This window comes from Arachis hypogaea, chromosome 9, assembly GCF_003086295.3.
Source record: "Arachis hypogaea cultivar Tifrunner chromosome 9, arahy.Tifrunner.gnm2.J5K5, whole genome shotgun sequence".
In the NCBI taxonomy this organism is placed as follows: domain Eukaryota; kingdom Viridiplantae; phylum Streptophyta; class Magnoliopsida; order Fabales; family Fabaceae; genus Arachis; species Arachis hypogaea.
In genome coordinates, this window is record NC_092044.1 from 61,456,052 (window position 1) to 61,474,355 (window position 18,304).

Genomic DNA, 18,304 nt, shown 5'->3' on the forward strand with positions numbered 1-18,304 from the left:
TAAACAATAACCACGATAATAATAATGTGCATTACAGTGTAGTTTACATAAGTCATCTCATAGCAATGACCCAACACTGGCTTCTTTTTTCTTTTTTGGTGTGTTGCTAAACACTGGCTTTATTCCCACACAAAATAATCACCAATTAATCGACTATTATAATACACAACCACTGACCAATGAGTCTATCACTAGTGTATTATTCAACATAAATAAAGAAAAGAAAAAAAAAAGTGTGGACAACAATCATATACAACAATAATAACTCAACAAAGTAATAATCTGGCCCATCAAAATTCCTAGCTCCACATAACCAAACCGCTGGAGATCAACAACGTAACTATCCAACCCAAACTTCCCCACGGAACCACTAAGCTTGCTGGAGGAACAAAATAATGCCAAAAGAAACGAAGCTTCAGATTCAAAAATATATCTATATTTTAACTTATTTTTTATGTATATTTTATATTTTAATATATATTATATATTAATGATTGAATTTGGTAGTTAATTTTAATGTACATCTAATATCGTTATTAAAAAACGGTTTGATTATTGACCTAATATAGATTTGATTATTTTTACTATAGCAGGTTTGATTATTTTAATAATTAATTATTTAATTAAAAAATATATAAATTAATATCTATATATATACAAAAATAAATAATAATAGATTTAGTAAATAATTTTTAATACATATAAAATATTTTTGTACACCAATATTTAATAATTAATTCGATGACTTTTTTATGATTAATTTTTTGTGTATATATAATTTAAGTAATTAGCAAAAAAAAACATGTGAATCTCACCTTGACTACTTCCACCATTAGTGCCAGCAGCGGTTGAATCTTCAACTTTGATTCCGAGTTTGGAACAGTTAGATCCAATAGTACCTTAACAATAGCAAGGCCAAAATGGAAACTGAATCACTTTATATCAATATTGTTCTAATTTTCCTATGCCTTAAAGAAAGAAAGTTTGATTTGGATCCTTAATTAATTATTTAACTAATTAATTGCTTACATGCACTGTAGCAAGGGAAAACAGAGATGTTTAGAAGATTGAAAGTGTTGGGATTGCATTCACATCTGTATGTATGAGTCTTGTTCTTCTGGCAGCTACCTTCCCCGCAGTATGCCCAATAGCACGCTATATCACACATTACACATACATAATGCACATTTTTATATTAAATATATCGTTATTAGAAGTTAGAAAGATGAAATTAAATCAACCCAATAATAGTATTAATTATACTTACGATCAAAAGCTGAGAAATTGTGTGGTACACTCTTCTCTGGAACTGGAGGGGGTGCTGACTGGCAACCGTAGTTCATACTACCTGCATATATAATATATTAATAGAATAGATTGGAAACACTAATTCAACATACTAGGCTGCTTTTTTTTTAAACTATTCTTTTCAGTTTGACCGATTAAAGATTAATTTATCACGAATTTAAATTTTATTTAAAAATAACTAATAAATTACTGCATATAACAAGACAAAATTCAAATTTTAAATACTTAATCGAATAAGTGAGTTGACTATTTTTGGCCAACTTAAAACTAATTGATATTATTATTTAACACTATTTAAAACACATAATGCTATCAATGTAATAATTATTTGAGAAAATTGTATTAGCAACATCACCGGTCTAATATATACAGCCAATTTAATAATTTGATTAAAGTAATTTTGAAACTTTATTCTAATAAGTAAAGTCATTAAATATATTTTATTTGTGATTTATTTTTTTTATTATTTTTTATTTTTGAGATTTTGCAAAAAAAAAAAAAAACTAATTTAAAAAATATATTATTTTCACTCCTTTATTTTTTCATAAAATCTTAAAAAGCAAAATATATTTAAAAAATAAGAATATAAATCAAAAGACATGAAATTTTTTTTTTTTTTAAATGTAAGATGGATTAGTAGAGTACATTGAGGGATGACACATGGGAGAAAGCTATTGCCATCTGTATCATTGTCACTGTCCCGAGTCCGCTTCCAACCATTATCACATTCACATATGAAGTTTAATGGGTAACTCGTGTTTGCTACGCACTTTCCCTTCCCACATTCCACTTCATCACAGATCTTCCCTGCAATGATATAATCCATATACATGTATTCTCACGGTTAATAAATAACTACTATTCATTACTATATGAGAAAAGCTCATGCCAGTAATATTTATTTATACTGACTAATATTTTTAGTTAATATTGTATTTATACCAGTATTTTATTAGTGTATTTAGACTTTCTTTTGACATTAATAAATTTGTTAACTAACTGTTAATCGAAAACAATAACTTGTGCTAAATTATAATTATGTATGTTTCAAGAATAAATATAAAAACAGTTTTTTTCATGGGTAAATTTACATGAGAACATGTTATTCTAACAGAAATATATATATATTATTTTAAATATTAAAAAGGGACTTCAAGTAATTCCCCTCTAAATTCAAAAGGTAAAGTGTTAAGAAAAGAAGATAAAATAAAATAAAGAGGGAAGGGGAAGGGGAAAGAGTATGTAGTTGAGTTAAGCACCAAGAATATCATCTTCAAGATCAGCTTTGGCAATAATAGGAAGCAGCGCCATGAAAAGTATAGTAGTAAGGCCTAAACACCTACACAAGTAGTAATCCATTTTTTATATACCAAGTAATAAGCAATAAGCAATAACAGCAGTGTCTTTGGAATTTGGAAGTAGTATATAGTATATAGGTAGAGGAGGGTTTATGATTTGAAGGAGGGATTTGAAAATGTTCTTATAAATATGAAGGTGGTAGATTAATGCGTGGCCAAATCCTCGTGTTCCACATAGAGCGGACTTTTAACTATGTTTATTATTATTTTTGGGATTAGAATTTAAAACACGCTTTACCAGTCATCTACGCTATCATTTTCTTATCTATTTTTTTCTCTACATGGCTTTGGGCATCATTATTTTTTCGTCCCCAAAGTTACCGCATTTAAAAAAAAATAAAGGTTGCAAATAATTACCGATAAATGCGATTATTAATTAATTATAATATATTAAGTAAGTTTTCAAATTCCGAATGAGTTATTTTAAATTATATTCGCAAGATCTTATGTCTATGTGCATATATAAAAAATTATTTAAAGAAGTTCAAAAATATACATAATACAAATTAAAATTTATACAAATAAATTATATAATCTAAAATACTTTACAAAAATATACTGATAGAACATATATGTTAAAATATAAAAAATATATATGACGATCTTTCATACTACAAAATTTATGAATAATAAAATTCATGTCAAATTTTTTAACAATTTTTTTAATATAAATCAACAGACAATTAAATAAAAAATTTATTTTTTATTTTGTTTATAAATTTATTTTTTATAATATTCATAGTTAAAATAATCTCTCAGTTATAACAGTTAAAATAAAGAGAATTAATACTAAACAAATCAAACGATTAATACAAAAATACATTAAAGACTTTCATGTTTCTATTAATCCTTGGCATATCTCTTGAATTATATACAAGTTATTCAATTTAACATGATTAACACAGAACATAAAATTTATAATGTTTGAGGTTCACATGTTTTAGAAAGTGACATAGTAAAGTGATGCAGGAAGCTCACAAATTTAAAGATTAGAAAATTTTATCCAATTAAAAAATAATTAGTGATAATATATTTTCTAATTTTTTTTATGGGATATTGCCACTTAATTTTCTGGTTATTAAACATAGATAATATTTGAGTTAGATTTTTACTTATAAATTTGACATTAAATGTGCTTAACAATTAATTATTAGTACAAGGTAACTACTTACCCTATCTTTCAAATACAAAATAAAATTATATATAATATAAACTCACGAGTCACTACTATTAATTTTTGTTTCAAAAAATTAAGGGAGCCAAGGTCTATACTCCCCCTCCCACTACATCGGACCTATTATAATCACTTAATTAGATAAAGCAGCCCTCACGGTATATTATTTACATTATTCACAAAAGTCATTATTTACCTACCAAAATTCTTTAATCTTATGAAAAAAAATTTTAAAATTTTTTAAGAATTGTTATATTTTTTATTAAATAATAATCGAGATTAATTTGTTTAATTTTTTTTTATCAAAATTTAGTATAAAGTTTGATTTATCTAACAAAATAAAAAAAAGTTAGAAATGGCCAAAAATTTATTAGAGACCGATTTGGTATATATATTGAGCAATGAAGTCACGATTAAATTGAAAAAATAAAAGACAGAAAATTGTCAGTTGTCGCCTATGGACAGGAGCGAGAAATAGCTAACCAAATAGTAATACATTAATGATAACGGAAAATAACTGCCACAATTTTCATCACTAAATTTATTCTCCTGCTGCCCGTTTAGAAAAAACTTAGGACTTACATTATATTTCTCATCTAGAAGAGTTGAAAGTAAGCACAGACATCTTTAATTTGTTTTTAAATTCATAAAACGATGTGGCAATTAGTCAATCTGAGAGAAAATTAGGGACAGAGAAGCTTTCAAAGGAGGACTAACTACTACGTATTAATGAGGTAAACTAAACTGCAATTGGTAGTTAATTAAAACGAATCAAGTCCACGAATTGGTGTTTAAGAACTAAGGTAGAGACTAGAGTACATTCATAACTTCTAACAGACTTGTATGCTTTTGAGTATTCTTCTATTTTTAATGAAATTGAATTGATAGAATGGTTAAAACCGACCATTTTTAATTTTTTTCATTCCCTTAAATTTATCATGGTTACTTCTTTATAATTAAATGCATTGAGCTTTAATTACTGTGTTTATTCTAGTTTCATCATACTTTTAAATACATATTTATAATTTAAAAATTTGTAATTAAATTTTTATCTCAAATAAAAATTTTCAATTAGATTTTGTTTTTGTTAACTGCTTTTTGTTAAAAAATAAAATACTTTTGAAATATTTATTTTATATTTGGTGTATGACTAATTTTAAGATTATTGCATTTTTTTATTTTTAAAAAAATAACTACTAGTAAAGACTTAGTTAAATTTTTTCATCTAATATAAATTTTTTTTACAAACTTTAAACTCTAAAGTCGTAATTGAAAGTTTAGTAATACTAAGGACAAATAATTAAAGAGAATTACTCAGATAAAGATACTGAAAACGTCTTTTTTATAAAGATATTTTTTAATAATTAAAATTTAACATATATAATCGATTAAATCATGTTATTCTTGTCAAAATTAGGCTAGACAAATTGATTTGATTGAAAAATAGTGAATCAAATCTTGAACTAGTCTAAATTAATATTATGTTTTATAGAAAATAACTATAATACCCTATTATAGAAAATGACTAAAATACTTCTATTATATATATTAATTTTGAGAATCCTAAATTTTAGTCTTTTATTTTTCTATCGTAGGATTAGGATTTAGAATTTAAAATATATATATATATAATAAGAGTATTTTAATCATTCTCTATAATAAGGGTATTATAGTTATTTTTTTATAAAAAATATTAATTTAGACCAGTTCAAAATTTGATTCACCAGTTTTTCGGTTAAATCAATTTATCTAGCCTAATTTTGACAAAAATAACATGATTTAATCGATTATATATGTTAAATTTTAATTTCTAAAAAAGATCTTTAAAAAAAGACGTTTTAGGTGTGTTTATCTTAGTGGCTCCCATAATTAAAACCTAAAAGATATACCAAAAATTACAAGCGACACATGAAAAGAAATAAAATAAGTAACAAAATTTGATATACTTTATAAAGAATTATTCTTCATATCCAAGCAATTTTAGCATCTAAGTTTATCCAAGTAATTTGGAGGCACTCGCTTCTTCTCCCCCATGCTTCTTCTTCTTCTCCTTCTCCTTGTTCAAATTCACATACGCGTGGAGCTTCTTCTCACACTCGTTTACGCACGGATCATCTTCTTTTTCTTCGCTTTTCTCCTCCTCCTCCTCATTCTCCTCCCTTTTTCGCGTTTCTTCTTCTTCACGTGTCTTCTCCTTCTTCTTCTTCTTCTTCTTCTTCTTCTTCTTCTTCTTCTTCTTCTTCTTCTTCTCACACTCGTTTACGCACGGATCATCTTCTTCTTCGCCTTTCTCCTCCTCCTCATTCTCCTCCCTTTTTGCGTTCCTTCTTCTTCACGTGTTTTCTCCTTATTGTCATTCTTTTGTTGTTGTTGCTGCTGTATTTTTTTATTTTCCTCCTTCTCTCCCTGGTAAAGAAGTAGTAGAAGGTGACGAGAAAGAGTTTTAAATTGTGCAGAACAGAAATAAATGAAAATTATATATAGAAGTGAAATGAAATTATATTTAGAATGAATTGAAATCATTAAGTAATTTCAGTTCATTCTAAATATAATTTCAGTTCATTTTTAAATATAATTTCGGTTTATTTTTGAGTGAATTATTTTGTTATGATTCTTCTTGTTTTACTATCTTGAGAGGAATAAAACCAAGAAAAAGAGAAGAAAAATCAAATAAAAAAGAAGAAATAAGAAGAAAAAATTCTTCAAAACTTCTCGTCATGTTCTTCTTTTTTTGTCTTGTTCATCTAATCAAATGAAGAAGAAGAAACACATAATGCTGCAAAATCACTTGATGGATTTGGATGTGTTTTTGTTCATGATTCAATTTTGTTTGTATGTTTGTTTTCGCATTTGTTTGTGTGTCGCAATCATTAAGTAATTTCGATTTATTCTGGATTTAAATAAGATGCATTTAGTTTGTGCTTATTTTGAAATGAGTTTACATTCTGAAATTTAATTTTCGGCTTATTCTAAATATAATTTCAGTTTATTTCTATTCTACACAATTCAAAACTCGTCCTCCTCACCTTCTACTGCTTCTTCACCAGAGAGAAGGAAGAAAAAAAATACAGCAACAACAATAACAAAAGAATGACAATAAGGAGAAAACACGTGAAGAAAAATGAACGCGAAAAAGACGAAAAAGGAGGAACGCGAAAAAGAAGGCGAAGAAGAAGAAGCTCCGTACGTAAACGAGCGTGAGAAGAAGAAGAAACGAGTGTGAGAAGAAGGAGAAGAAAAAGAAGCAGCAGCGCGTGTAATCACGCTGCTCTTTTAATGATAGTAGTTTTTGTTGGTGTTGGGCCTACTTAGATGAACTTGGATGAAAAAATACTTGGATATTTAACAACCCTACTTTATAAATAGTTTAATCTTTTAAACACTTAATCAATATCTCAATTTCCAACCATGTTTACGAAAATATTTGGTAATAACTTATAGAAACACTCTATTATACAGATTAGAGTTATATAAAGAAAGAGTATAAATTTTTTTATAATTATTTTTGATTATTTTATTGTTATTTAAAATGTAAGTTCTACCATTTTTAATCTCTCTTTTATCTGATAAAAAAAATATGTAAACTTATATTTTTATTATATAATTCACCTAACTTATATGAGGTAAACAGTGACTTTTATAACAAATTTTGATGGAAAATTAATCACCATTATGAATCCAATGGAAATTAGGTAAGCAAGTCCAATGTTTAAAGCTCCGCTCAATTCTTGGACATGTCCAAATAAACCATCACTGACCACCCTATTAACAAAGGCAAATTTTACTTGGAAAGTTAGAAGTTTAAAACTTAGTTTTCTTAAGTAGCGATTGTTTTGAAGTAATGAGATGGAAATTAGAATTTAATATCATATTTGTTAATTTAAAAGATTGGTATTAAAATTTAATTTTTGTCCTTAAAATTTTAATATTTTAGTATTTTCAAAAAGTGAAAATACAAGAAACTAAAATTTTTTAGACAGAAATTAAAACTTTAATAATATTTTATACTTAAAATATCTCGTTTTAATTAATTAATTCCAACTTTATCATTCGTATAAATTAAATTAGAACTTTATTTTTATTTCGATCTTTGTTTCTCACTTTACACAAAAAATAATACTGAGATTTATTTCGATCTCGTCTCTCAGTCTCTGTCTCTTAGTCTCAATCTCTCAGTCTTTGTCCCTCTTCCAAATGCTACCTTAAGAAGTCAAGTTATTTACCATTTCCAACTACGAGAATTTAAAGGTGCATTTAGTTTATATTTTTATTTTCTGTTTTTATTTTCAGTATTTTTAGAATTTTGTGAAAAAAGATATAAAAACAGGAGATAATAACAAAAAAATTATATTATTTTCACTATTTTCACTTTTTCCTTCACAAATTCCAGAAAACACTAAAAACAAAAATGCAAATCAAACACATCTTAAGTTTTTCGCTTAACTTATGTTCATACCTAAGACTATATACGGACACAATACGGGACACACAACAAGTGAATTTAAAATTCTTATAAGATACGAGGACACGACATATATATAACATATAAAATAAGTTTTAGATAAATTATAATAATATTTTGATATTTTATTGATATTAAAATATAAATTAATTTTTCAATTATTTTTAATGTCCTTTTTCAATCATATAAAATATTTAAAATATTTTTTATTTTAATAATTAGTAATATATACTATTTTTAAACTAATTTTAAGAATACATATTAAGAATAAGTCTGGACATGCTGACACGTAATGGTATTTAGGTGTGTCCAAACATGTCTGGAAAGTAATTTTTTATTTTTTAGTAAAATACAATTAGACATGTTGAACGAATATCGAAAAATATCATATTCGAAATATGTCCCACACGCGGTCACGACAAATCAGAACCACAATCCAAAGACACAAGTGTAACTATTTTGTCTAAACCGGGACCTAATACCATCAGAGCGAAAACAAGGGTCCGTGCAAACCCAAAACTGCGCGTACCTGACTTGGACCAAGAGCTAGGTGGGATTGCATCTACCTGACTGGGTCTTAATTTAGGTCCTCCAAACCCGACACCTGATCTGACTTGGGGAGCACGTAGGAAGTTCCCCACTAGAGGATCCCGCGCAACAAGCAGGACTCAACTCTGGCAACGGGAATGAACCATCCTATCAGGGATGGTACCTGTTGCAGATTTCCTATTGGAGAACTACCCACTATGGTCGCTAACAACTCTCCTTTGTCTATCAATACCATCTCAGGTAACATTTAATTCCAAGTTACACACCCTACTAAAATGAGTTACTTGCAGATACCTCCAACTATCGTCCCATATACTCAGGAGCACTTTAGGAGCTTTGGACCACCATTGCATATGGCCCAATCACCTTCAACAGATTTGAGTAACTACTTCGTAAATATTTATTTATCATAAACAAACTATTTAAAAACTACAATAATCGTGAAACCTTGTGGATAATTCTTAAAGAAATATACCCCCCCCCCTCTTTTCTTTCCGCTAACTTTTTTCTTCTCTTTTTTGTTCTCTCTAATATTGTTTTAATATGGTCATATGATAGGAGCTTGAAACCTTATTTAGGAGTATTTAACACTCGATTCATTGACAAATCAGATACAAAGAGTAACGGCATCCACAGGATATGAAACTCGAGACACATTTTTCTTTTTTTAACTACTTTTAATGCTTTGATGGTCAACATTAAGTTCTAGATACCGAGTTGAAGCCAATTAAATAATGATTAATATTTGTTTTTCCTCTTATTCCCCTTGTGGTATGGTGATAGCAAAGTTTACTTCAACACGCCATAATATGTGGTAGGACATGTCAAAGAAAAGATCCAGAAACGATTCTCATAACGGGGTGAATTTGATTGATCCAAAAAGCTATGTTATGACAGGTATGTCATATGTCTAAATGCAGGCAATTTTACTTGCCTCAGTTTCACATCTGCTCAAATAATCAAAATAGCAATTCAAATATGACAGAGCTAACATTAATATATTGGAAAATATCTACTATGAACATTGAACAACATAAACTAGTTCCACAAGTAATGTTACCATGAAATATCTATCGTCTGCTTCATTCATCACTTCTAATCATCATTAACTCTTTCACAAAAAAAAGAAAAAAAAAGGCTAAACAGAGGATATGCGAATTTCTACAAAAACTCAACTGGCTAAACCGCTAAATAGGCTCCCGTGTGAGAAAAGATGCACTGAACACTACAAACATGATTAGAGTGCATATACGGCAATTTTACGGGGATTCTTCAGGGTTGAATGTGTTCTCTTTGAAGCTCTTACTCAACCAGATTGCAGTTTCCCTTGGGGAAACCTTCTCAGGCCCAAATGGTTTCAACAAAACCCCGAGTTCATCATACCTTGCCTGCTGCAGCAATCTTGCACTGAATTCAAGCAGCCCTTCCAAGGCTTCGGCCCTCTGTTGGTACGATGAAGTATCAAACTGTCGGCGGCGCAGATCCGAAGAGGTGTGACTCGATGCACCTGCTGTTGCATTTTGATCAGATGAACCACTTTTTTTGTCCTCGTCGTTTTCCTTCAACATGCTGCGCTTGATTCCTTGCCAAGTATCAGCATTACAAGCCCTAACAGAGGCTTTATCATATACATCTATTGTGCATTTGTCAATCACAGTTGATGATCTGTTGAATCGGAACAGTGGATCTTCATATGATGCTAATGGGAATTCAGCTATCTTATCAATTCGGGGAGAGTTGACTGAAATATCTGGTGAAGATACATGGCTAAGCAAACCAATACTACTAGGCCTGTGAGGAGGCTTCTGAGTACCCTTTGATGGCAGTGGAAAGGATGCTCTGCGATTTGTTTGGGTAGATTTTGTGGAATTGTTTGAAGCAGGAAGCTGTAACCACAAACTTAAGGAAATCAGCTAAGCAATGTACTTTTTCAGATACAGCGAGTTTCATTAGAATATTTACAAATATTAAGAAGCTGCTTCCTACCTTTTAGTATTAGAAGATAATATACACAAACATCATATAGTAGAATCTCCACAATTGTGAAATGATGTTGGTTTTGTTAAATAACTAAAGCAAAACTTTTTTAGGATATGATTATTTATCCACTTTAGATACAAGACTAACTAAAGATAAGAAATTCCAACCAGAGAATTTAAAAACGGAACAGCCATCAATAATTCTTGACATTATTTTTGTTCACCTTTTATAAGCTAGTTTCATTTGGAAAAAGATACTAAAGAAAGTGGAGGACTTACAGATTGCCTTCCTGCCTTAAGATCCTTTGTGGGTTCCATTAATTTCTTGTTGGTAGAAGAAAGTTTTGCATGACTGATCCTGGGAATCTTAGCCATACTAGAAGTTCTGGAGAGAACAGGCTTATGGATTGACTTCATTCCATGGCTACCTCTGACACTCAACTCTGCTAACCTCTGATTTAAATCATCAGGAGTACAATCTATTTCTAGGGTGGAACATACAGAATCTTGATCAGCTCCAGAAACACTAGGGTTTAGAGTCCGATCATTGCTAAAAGAACGCCTTTTATCCCTATAGATAGAAACATGTTCATCTTTCCGCTCCAAGAATCTGGTTTTCTTCATGTACTTGGATTCTGGCCATTGGACTGGTAATGAATTTTGCCTGGGGCTATTAATTTTGAGATGAATCTTAAGAACATATGGTTGAAGATGTGGGTGCCCAAGCAGCTCTGCAGCCTGCCACCAGAGGTACAAATCAATTGAGAAAATAGGTTCACATGACAGATCAGATAAAATATGGTGGTTAAGCACGTTGCGGAATATCTGCTACAAGACATTTGTAGAGAGACAAATAATTAAGCAACTAACAAGACATTCTACAAAAGGGAGTACGAGATCACAAGCATGACAAAAATTGTTACAGTCATGTAGGCAGCTGCACTGCCACACAAGAAATCAATATTGATTTTTAGCAGAAGTTGATTAGAGATTATTCAGTACACTCAATGATGTACATTTGCATAATTTTCAATAGTCAAAACAAGATTGTTTAGCCTTCAATGCTACATTATGAAAATAAGTAAGTGGGTTTCAACTAAGAGAAATAGTGTTACATGAGAATAATGGACTGTTAGATAATTTGTGAATGAAGCTGAACTATAAACATCAAAGTGGCAGCCACAAAGTATATGTCGAAACCTAAAGCAAAATGGAACATTTTCTCCATTCAAAATTAATAAGCATGGGTATTTTCTTTCATAGGCATAATCTTTGAGCAACAATGTGCTAAAAATACATTTTTTTAAAGGTAAAAAAGAGGTTACGTAAGAACCCTTTGCAACCAAATGTTACTTCAAGATCCCTTTTGACCTCTCAGCTAAAAATATTTTATGATGCAAACAGCAGAACTCTTTAAACGGTCATCCAATCAGATCTGTGTTTAGATGACCTTTTAAATAGTAGGTTTGAAAATTAGTTACTTCTGCCATTGTGGCAATGCACAATCGGTTGTTAGTGTAAAACTCATACACTGATAGTGCATGAAAATTCAGTCAAATAACATGGAAATGCTTGTTTCTTAGATACAACATCAACCCAACTAGTGGCTAACTAGAAAGGGATATATCCTATTAATTCATGTTTCGCACATTCCAAGCAGAGTCAAGAAAAACACAACTTAATACAGTAAATCAGAATACCTAATCGTACCTGATAAATTTCATTGCATGTTTAATTGTTTTGTGCATCATAACAGAATGACTATTTCTGTTCTAAGATTTATTTAATTCACACGGGGATGAAATATGATGCTAGATGTTGCATCAATGCATTACTTTGGATTGTTATTGGTTAGAGTTGTATTATACATACACTGGGCCTAAGCTCTGGATTTTTCCGCAGCATGCTTTTAACAAGACTTCGACTGCAAGGGGCAAAACAAATATGACTATATCAATAGTCAAGCAAACAATACATAAAATAAATAATTCATCAATATATAGATTTACACAAAACCCACTCAGTATCTGGATAATACATGGCTGTTGCCTGTTGGTTGACAATGTAATAGATTTTTGAAAATGCTAAAACTTGAGTGTGTAAACATGAAACTGAAATGTGCAAATGACAAAGATTAGCAGCAAAAGTGACTACAGGATGCAAGAATCAGAACTTACAATGAACCAGAATATTTCGTTGGTAATGGAGCCACTATGGACCTATTAATCTTGTTAATCAATGCTTGTATATCCTATTCAAAGAAATTGAAAGATATTAGATACTTTAGTTGTGAACTTGCAGAAAGATATGAAAATAGATATGTGCACGTTTAATTATTTCAGAGATAATATGGAAAAAATGCAGCTAGATAAGTGCTACATTGTTAACATATATAAACATCAAAAGTATGATTAAGGAGAGCAGATCAATTAACAAAAATGCCATCCCTACCAAGGAACATATGGAATACAAATCAAAAGAAAAGAAAAGATACAGAAAAAGTAACAATTAAATTCAGAGAGAAACTTACAAATGCTTTAAATGCAGGCTTGAGTGATGTCATTTCATATATACAACATCCTGAATAACCGATTTCAGAGATCATAACACATATAGAAAGAAACCAATAACAGAAAACTTTAATCAATGAGCAAATGCCATATAATAAATACATACCCAGGGACCAAATATCCGATTTGGAACCATAAGGTATATCAGCTAGGAGCTCGGGGCACATGTAGCTAGGAGTTCCAACAACCTACATTACAAGACAATTACTCAGTGACGATTGCATGTAATCAAGCCAAGTTACAATAATGTAGAAAGTTTAACTCATAGGTTACACATTTCTTACAGAGGAAGCAAGATCATCAGAAGTCAACATTTTGGCAAGTCCAAAATCACCTGCTCAACCAGTGACGGACCCAGAAAATTTATATTAGGGGGGCAAAAATAATACACATTATTATCAAAAGATATATTAATTTAAATTTAAAAATATTAAATGTACATTAATTATTCGAATACAAAAAAAACCAAAAATTACATTAGCCGCTAACTTTTTTTGCTTCAATTTTAAGAACTTTTTATTAGAAGAGACTGATGGAGTGATTTCAGATTATAGTGGTAGCTTTCTTTTGAAATATTTTTTCATTATTATTTCTAAAAAGAAAATATATTTTAAATTAGTAAATTGATCAATTCACTTTAAAAATTTATATGCAACATATATAATTACATATAATAGAATAGAATGAAAGATAAACTAATAAATAATAAGGATCATTAAATTGAGAATAAAATAAAATATATAAATTTATAAAGAGAATAAAAAATAGATTAATACCTAAACTATAATTGTTTGAATTAAAATTTGCAATTGAAAATATTAAAAAAGAAACAATGAAATTGAAAAATAAATAGAGTCAGAGAGCTATATAAAATAAAATAGAGAATTTAAAATTTACCTTTTGATAAAGAGAAAATGACCACTAGATAAAGAATAGAAAAAAGGTTGAAAATATGAAACTAAGAAGAGGGTTTAAAAGAATAAATGAATGACGCCTGAGATTTCAGAATAGAAGAAGACTAAATTTGATTATGTTAACTAATAGTCAAAATAATAGAAAGATAAAATAGATTTAAAATTTTAAACAGTTGAACTTTGTTTATTTGTAGTGGGGTTATTTAAAATTTAAAATGGAGGCATATTTTATATATATATATATATATAATTTTTTTTTTTGTTAAAAAATATGAAAGGAGAGTGGGGGCAAGTGCCCCCTCACAATTATGCATAGGTCCGTGCCTGTGCTCAACACTGATAACTTTTGAGCCAAATTTTAACCTTCAGGAAGATTCAGAACCAAAAGTAACAGTATTTGCTAGCAATAACAGCCTTATCAAACAAACATTAGAATAACTTACCGAGACGTATGTCTTGATCTTTTGTCAAGAATATATTTGAACACTGATGGAATCATTTCTGATTAGTATAACGTTTAATAAAATTTAGCCGAAAATAGATATAGAAACTCCTACAAAGAGAAGTGGTCCACCAACCTTGACATCACGATGAAGAATGTGGTTCATGTGCAAATAGTCAAGTGCCATAAGAAGTTGAACAAGCCACTTACAGAGTTTCTGCAAACAAATAATCAGAAATGTTATCATTATTCTTGTTCAAAGAAAAGTAATAACAATATCTGCAAGGAAAAAGGATCTTTTCTTTTAGAAAAAGAAATGAATAAACAACCTCCTCTGGGAACAGCAAACCATTAGCTTTCTTTATAGCTTCCGCCCTGTGTTTCATCAATGATTATCTTTTTCAAAAAAATGTTCATTCTCCAATTTATAAAAGCTGAAAGAACATAAAACCATAACAATGCTAGAGGAAACTAGATAAAAGAGACGTACATATCCCCACCCTCACAGTAACCTATGATAATGCAGACATAGCAACCCTGAGAAAGAAGAAGCAAAAGTAGGTTAAGAGTTAAACTCCCTTGAGGATTTTATGATACAAAGGCCAGTAAATTTCCTGGCAATGTTGCCATAGGAGCTTATGATGGCAAGCTTATACTGAATCCAGCGATGTAGGAGATGAAAGATGAAGTAAATATTAGGAACTGCATACCTTTTCTACCCATGAATCTTTATACTCCACAATAAATGGGTTTCGAAATTTAGAAATAAGCTCCATCTACACAAGCATTAAAAATAGGTAAATTAGAATCCGAGATCATAACTTCACATTGAGTCAACAGAAGTCATTTACAGCTAAAATTGTTAAGTCTATAAGCAACTGAAATAAGTCTAGAAACTACATAAAGCACTGTGAATCATGCAGCCAAAAATGAAGGCTAAATAAGATTTTAGATAACAAAAAACGACAAAGACAATTAGTTAATCAACTTGTCCAAATATTATTTGAAGCTCTAACCTCCTGGTGTGCAGATCTACGAGTTCGCTCCGTTTGGCGTGCAAGGCGAATCTTCTTGAGTACATATCTAACCAGTCAAAAGACAAAGTTCAATGACACCGTTAACAATTATTTATGAAAAACAGTGTCAATTAAAGTGCACAAATGAACAGAAACAATCAAACCGACCCAAAGAGCAAAAAAAGGGAAAGAAAGCAAGAGTTAAGGTAGGTTCCATCCTCACTTTTTCTTCTCATGCTTATGTCTCACGAGAAGCGCAGAACCGAAAGCACCTTTGCCAATTTGCTCAAGTATATCATACTGCTCCATGTCATCAGTTAATAATAAGATAATTCCTTCTCCTGGGTACAAACTAAGTCAAGCATGTTTGATCCTTACAAAAATATTACATAGAAACGTCTGAAGAAACAGGATGAGTTGAACGGAGTAAGTAAATAACAGTACTTGAAACTTGACAACTATTGCAATGCAACTAAGTGACAAATAAGGAGGATTACAATGGCAGCAAAGTAACTCAAGAAAATTGCAGATGCTTACAAGTTAACCTTTTCTCTCCCTTTCTCCTTTCTTACGCAGAAATTTACAATTGAAAGCAGTGGTGATTATGAAAGAAACCAACAATTACTAATCCTATTTAAAAAAAAAAAGAAAATTTCTCTTTCTAATTATACATTTTTTTTTTCAAAACTACCTAATCAACAAGTAAACAAGGTTTAGTAACATTCACTATAACAAATTCACACATGATACAGATCTTAGTGTAAGATTCAAGTAACATGGATCACATGAAGTTATGCACAAAGATGAATAACCAAAGCACTAATTTACTGATTACTAGTAATTAGCAATAACTTAAAAGCAGGTTCCAACAGCAAAAATTACATATATCCATTTATTAGCTAGAAATCTAAACAGACACTAGAAACCGCTGAGAATTTGCGTTCGAAGAAAAAACAAGCACTGAGATCAGTTTCACTAAGCATGCTACTTTGCTTCCTCACCTTTCCACTACAATGCCGAAAACTTAACAGAATGCACCGTAAATCTAGCAAGAAAAACGAAAATAGTAACGGTTACGGGAATGTGGAAGTTGAAAACGGTAAAACAGTGAAAACGGAGAGGAATTTGTAGTTGGAGAAGAGAGAGAAAAGAACTGTACCTGAGAAAGAAGTTGAATGGATCCAAAGGAAGGAGAGAAAGAAAAGGGTTCAGAGAGAGAATGCGACGAAGTGAGGTAGAAGAGAAATTGCAAAACGACAGCGTTGTTCAGGAAGAAGAAGCAGCAGCACTCGGAGTTGGAGAAGAAGCTCCTTCGCCATTTTCTTCTTCTTTCTTCTTCTTCAAAGTAACAAAATGACAAAATCCAGAGAGAGAGAGAGAGAGAGAGAGAGAGAGAGAGAGATAATAAATATTAATCGTAGTACTTCAACTTGAACTCTTTCCTACTCTGCATTTGCAGTAATAAAAAAATATTATTTATAACTTTTTTATTACTGTAATTGGTGTCTCTGTCATGTGCGAGAGAGAGTGTTGATATTTGATACCCGAAACCACCGTCCTGTAAGTGGGTGAGGGAAAATAATCAAAATATCAATGACATTGATAGGTTAGAGACCGGAGACCCATTATTCCTTTCTCTTTTTTCTTTTCCTTTTATTATTTCATTAGACAAATGTTTTACTTAATTATTTTATGCCTCAAAAAAGTGTTTAAATGGATTTAATATCGATTAAATGTCAATCAATATCTTAACACAAGTTTAGATTTATTGAATACTTACAAATTGTTTACTTAAAAAAAAAATTCAAATCATAAACATGTAGTCACGTAAGATATATTTCGAATTTTTTTATTACTATTATCAACTATTCTTTCTTAAGGAGTTGAGATAATAGTTAGGTAAGTACAAATTGAAATTTTATAATATAAAAGAACAAATAAATAATCAATTCATTCTTGGTTTATTTTTATAAAAGACTATACCACTCATAGTAAAAAAAGTAATCAAAATGCTATATTCATATATTCATATTGAAATTAGTCATTAAATTAATTATTATACATTTATATATGAAAAATATTAAAAGATTAAAATTTATTATTTTTTATTATCATTTAATCATCAACTTAATTTTAGTAGTCAAATTCTTTTAATTTAATAATAGTCTAATAACATATTTTATTTCATAATTTTAAACATTGATGATTAACTAATAACCCAAAATAATAAATTATGATAATCTTCTAATATTTTTTATATATTGTTCAATTTATTTTTAATATTTATTTTATATCGATAACTATTTAATAACTAAGTTTTGTTACACTTAATATAATTAAAAAATTATAATAAAATAGACCTTAATTATTCACTTTTAAAGATAGAATAATTTTTTAAAAATATTAGATAAACAAATTATTTTTTTAATCAAATTTAACTATTTTTTTTGTTCTTCTTATATGTCTTCTCTTTTTTTAGTCTATTTTTATTATGTCAATAAATTATAAGATTAATTTAATTAAATTTAATAA

General features: G+C 29.5%; 2 protein-coding genes and 1 long non-coding RNA gene across 5 annotated transcripts; 1 reads left to right on the plus strand and 2 right to left on the minus strand.

Moving 5' to 3' along the window:
- Positions 1-2,861, minus strand: LOC112710983 (uncharacterized). Its single transcript, XM_025763486.3, has 6 exons — positions 2,568-2,861; positions 1,954-2,115; positions 1,268-1,348; positions 1,030-1,155; positions 816-899; positions 1-379 (listed from the first exon to the last, which is right to left on the minus strand). The coding sequence occupies exons 1-6, from the start codon at positions 2,665-2,667 to the stop codon at positions 300-302; spliced, it is 633 nt and encodes a 210-aa protein (XP_025619271.1). The 5' UTR covers positions 2,668-2,861; the 3' UTR covers positions 1-299.
- Positions 2,862-8,809: 5,948 nt separating this feature from the next.
- LOC112710986 (uncharacterized) lies at positions 8,810-9,352 on the plus strand. Its single transcript, XR_003157135.2, has 2 exons — positions 8,810-9,091; positions 9,172-9,352. It is a non-coding gene; the product is annotated as an uncharacterized lncRNA (long non-coding RNA).
- A 498-nt stretch (positions 9,353-9,850) lies between these two features.
- LOC112710985 (serine/threonine-protein kinase Nek2) lies at positions 9,851-17,332 on the minus strand. Of its 3 annotated transcripts, none has more exons than XM_025763487.3 (16): positions 16,932-17,332; positions 16,774-16,817; positions 15,996-16,113; positions 15,773-15,839; positions 15,467-15,532; positions 15,247-15,293; positions 15,086-15,131; positions 14,893-14,973; positions 14,758-14,800; positions 13,685-13,734; positions 13,507-13,588; positions 13,361-13,410; positions 13,008-13,081; positions 12,703-12,754; positions 11,110-11,568; positions 9,851-10,737 (listed from the first exon to the last, which is right to left on the minus strand). In XM_025763487.3, exons 3-16 carry the CDS (start codon positions 16,079-16,081, stop codon positions 10,111-10,113), a joined length of 1,830 nt encoding a protein of 609 aa, XP_025619272.1. In that variant the 5' UTR covers positions 16,082-16,113; positions 16,774-16,817; positions 16,932-17,332; the 3' UTR covers positions 9,851-10,110. The 3 variants fall into 3 exon arrangements, with proteins under 3 accessions (XP_025619272.1, XP_025619273.1, XP_025619274.1); XM_025763488.3 differs by having other exon boundaries at positions 15,996-16,124; positions 16,932-17,318; XM_025763489.3 differs by lacking the exon at positions 16,774-16,817 and having other exon boundaries at positions 16,932-17,318.
- Positions 17,333-18,304: the final 972 nt, after the last annotated feature.

Excerpts from the sequence above, each read along its gene's own strand:
- LOC112710985 (XM_025763487.3), bottom strand. The coding sequence starts at position 16,081 with ATGGAGCAGTATGATATACTTGAGCAAATTGGCAAAGGTGCTTTCGGT. Across the intron at positions 15,533-15,772 it reads GTAGATCTGCACACCAGGAG|ATGGAGCTTATTTCTAAATT; the intron begins GTTAGAGCTTCA and ends ATGCTTGTGTAG. Across the intron at positions 14,974-15,085 it reads GTTTGCTGTTCCCAGAGGAG|AAACTCTGTAAGTGGCTTGT; the intron begins GTTGTTTATTCA and ends ATTTGTTTGCAG.
- LOC112710983 (XM_025763486.3), bottom strand. The coding sequence starts at position 2,667 with ATGGATTACTACTTGTGTAGGTGTTTAGGCCTTACTACTATACTTTTC. Across the intron at positions 1,349-1,953 it reads CCCATGTGTCATCCCTCAAT|GTAGTATGAACTACGGTTGC; the intron begins GTACTCTACTAA and ends TTATATATGCAG. Across the intron at positions 380-815 it reads TAATGGTGGAAGTAGTCAAG|CAAGCTTAGTGGTTCCGTGG; the intron begins GTGAGATTCACA and ends TTGTTCCTCCAG.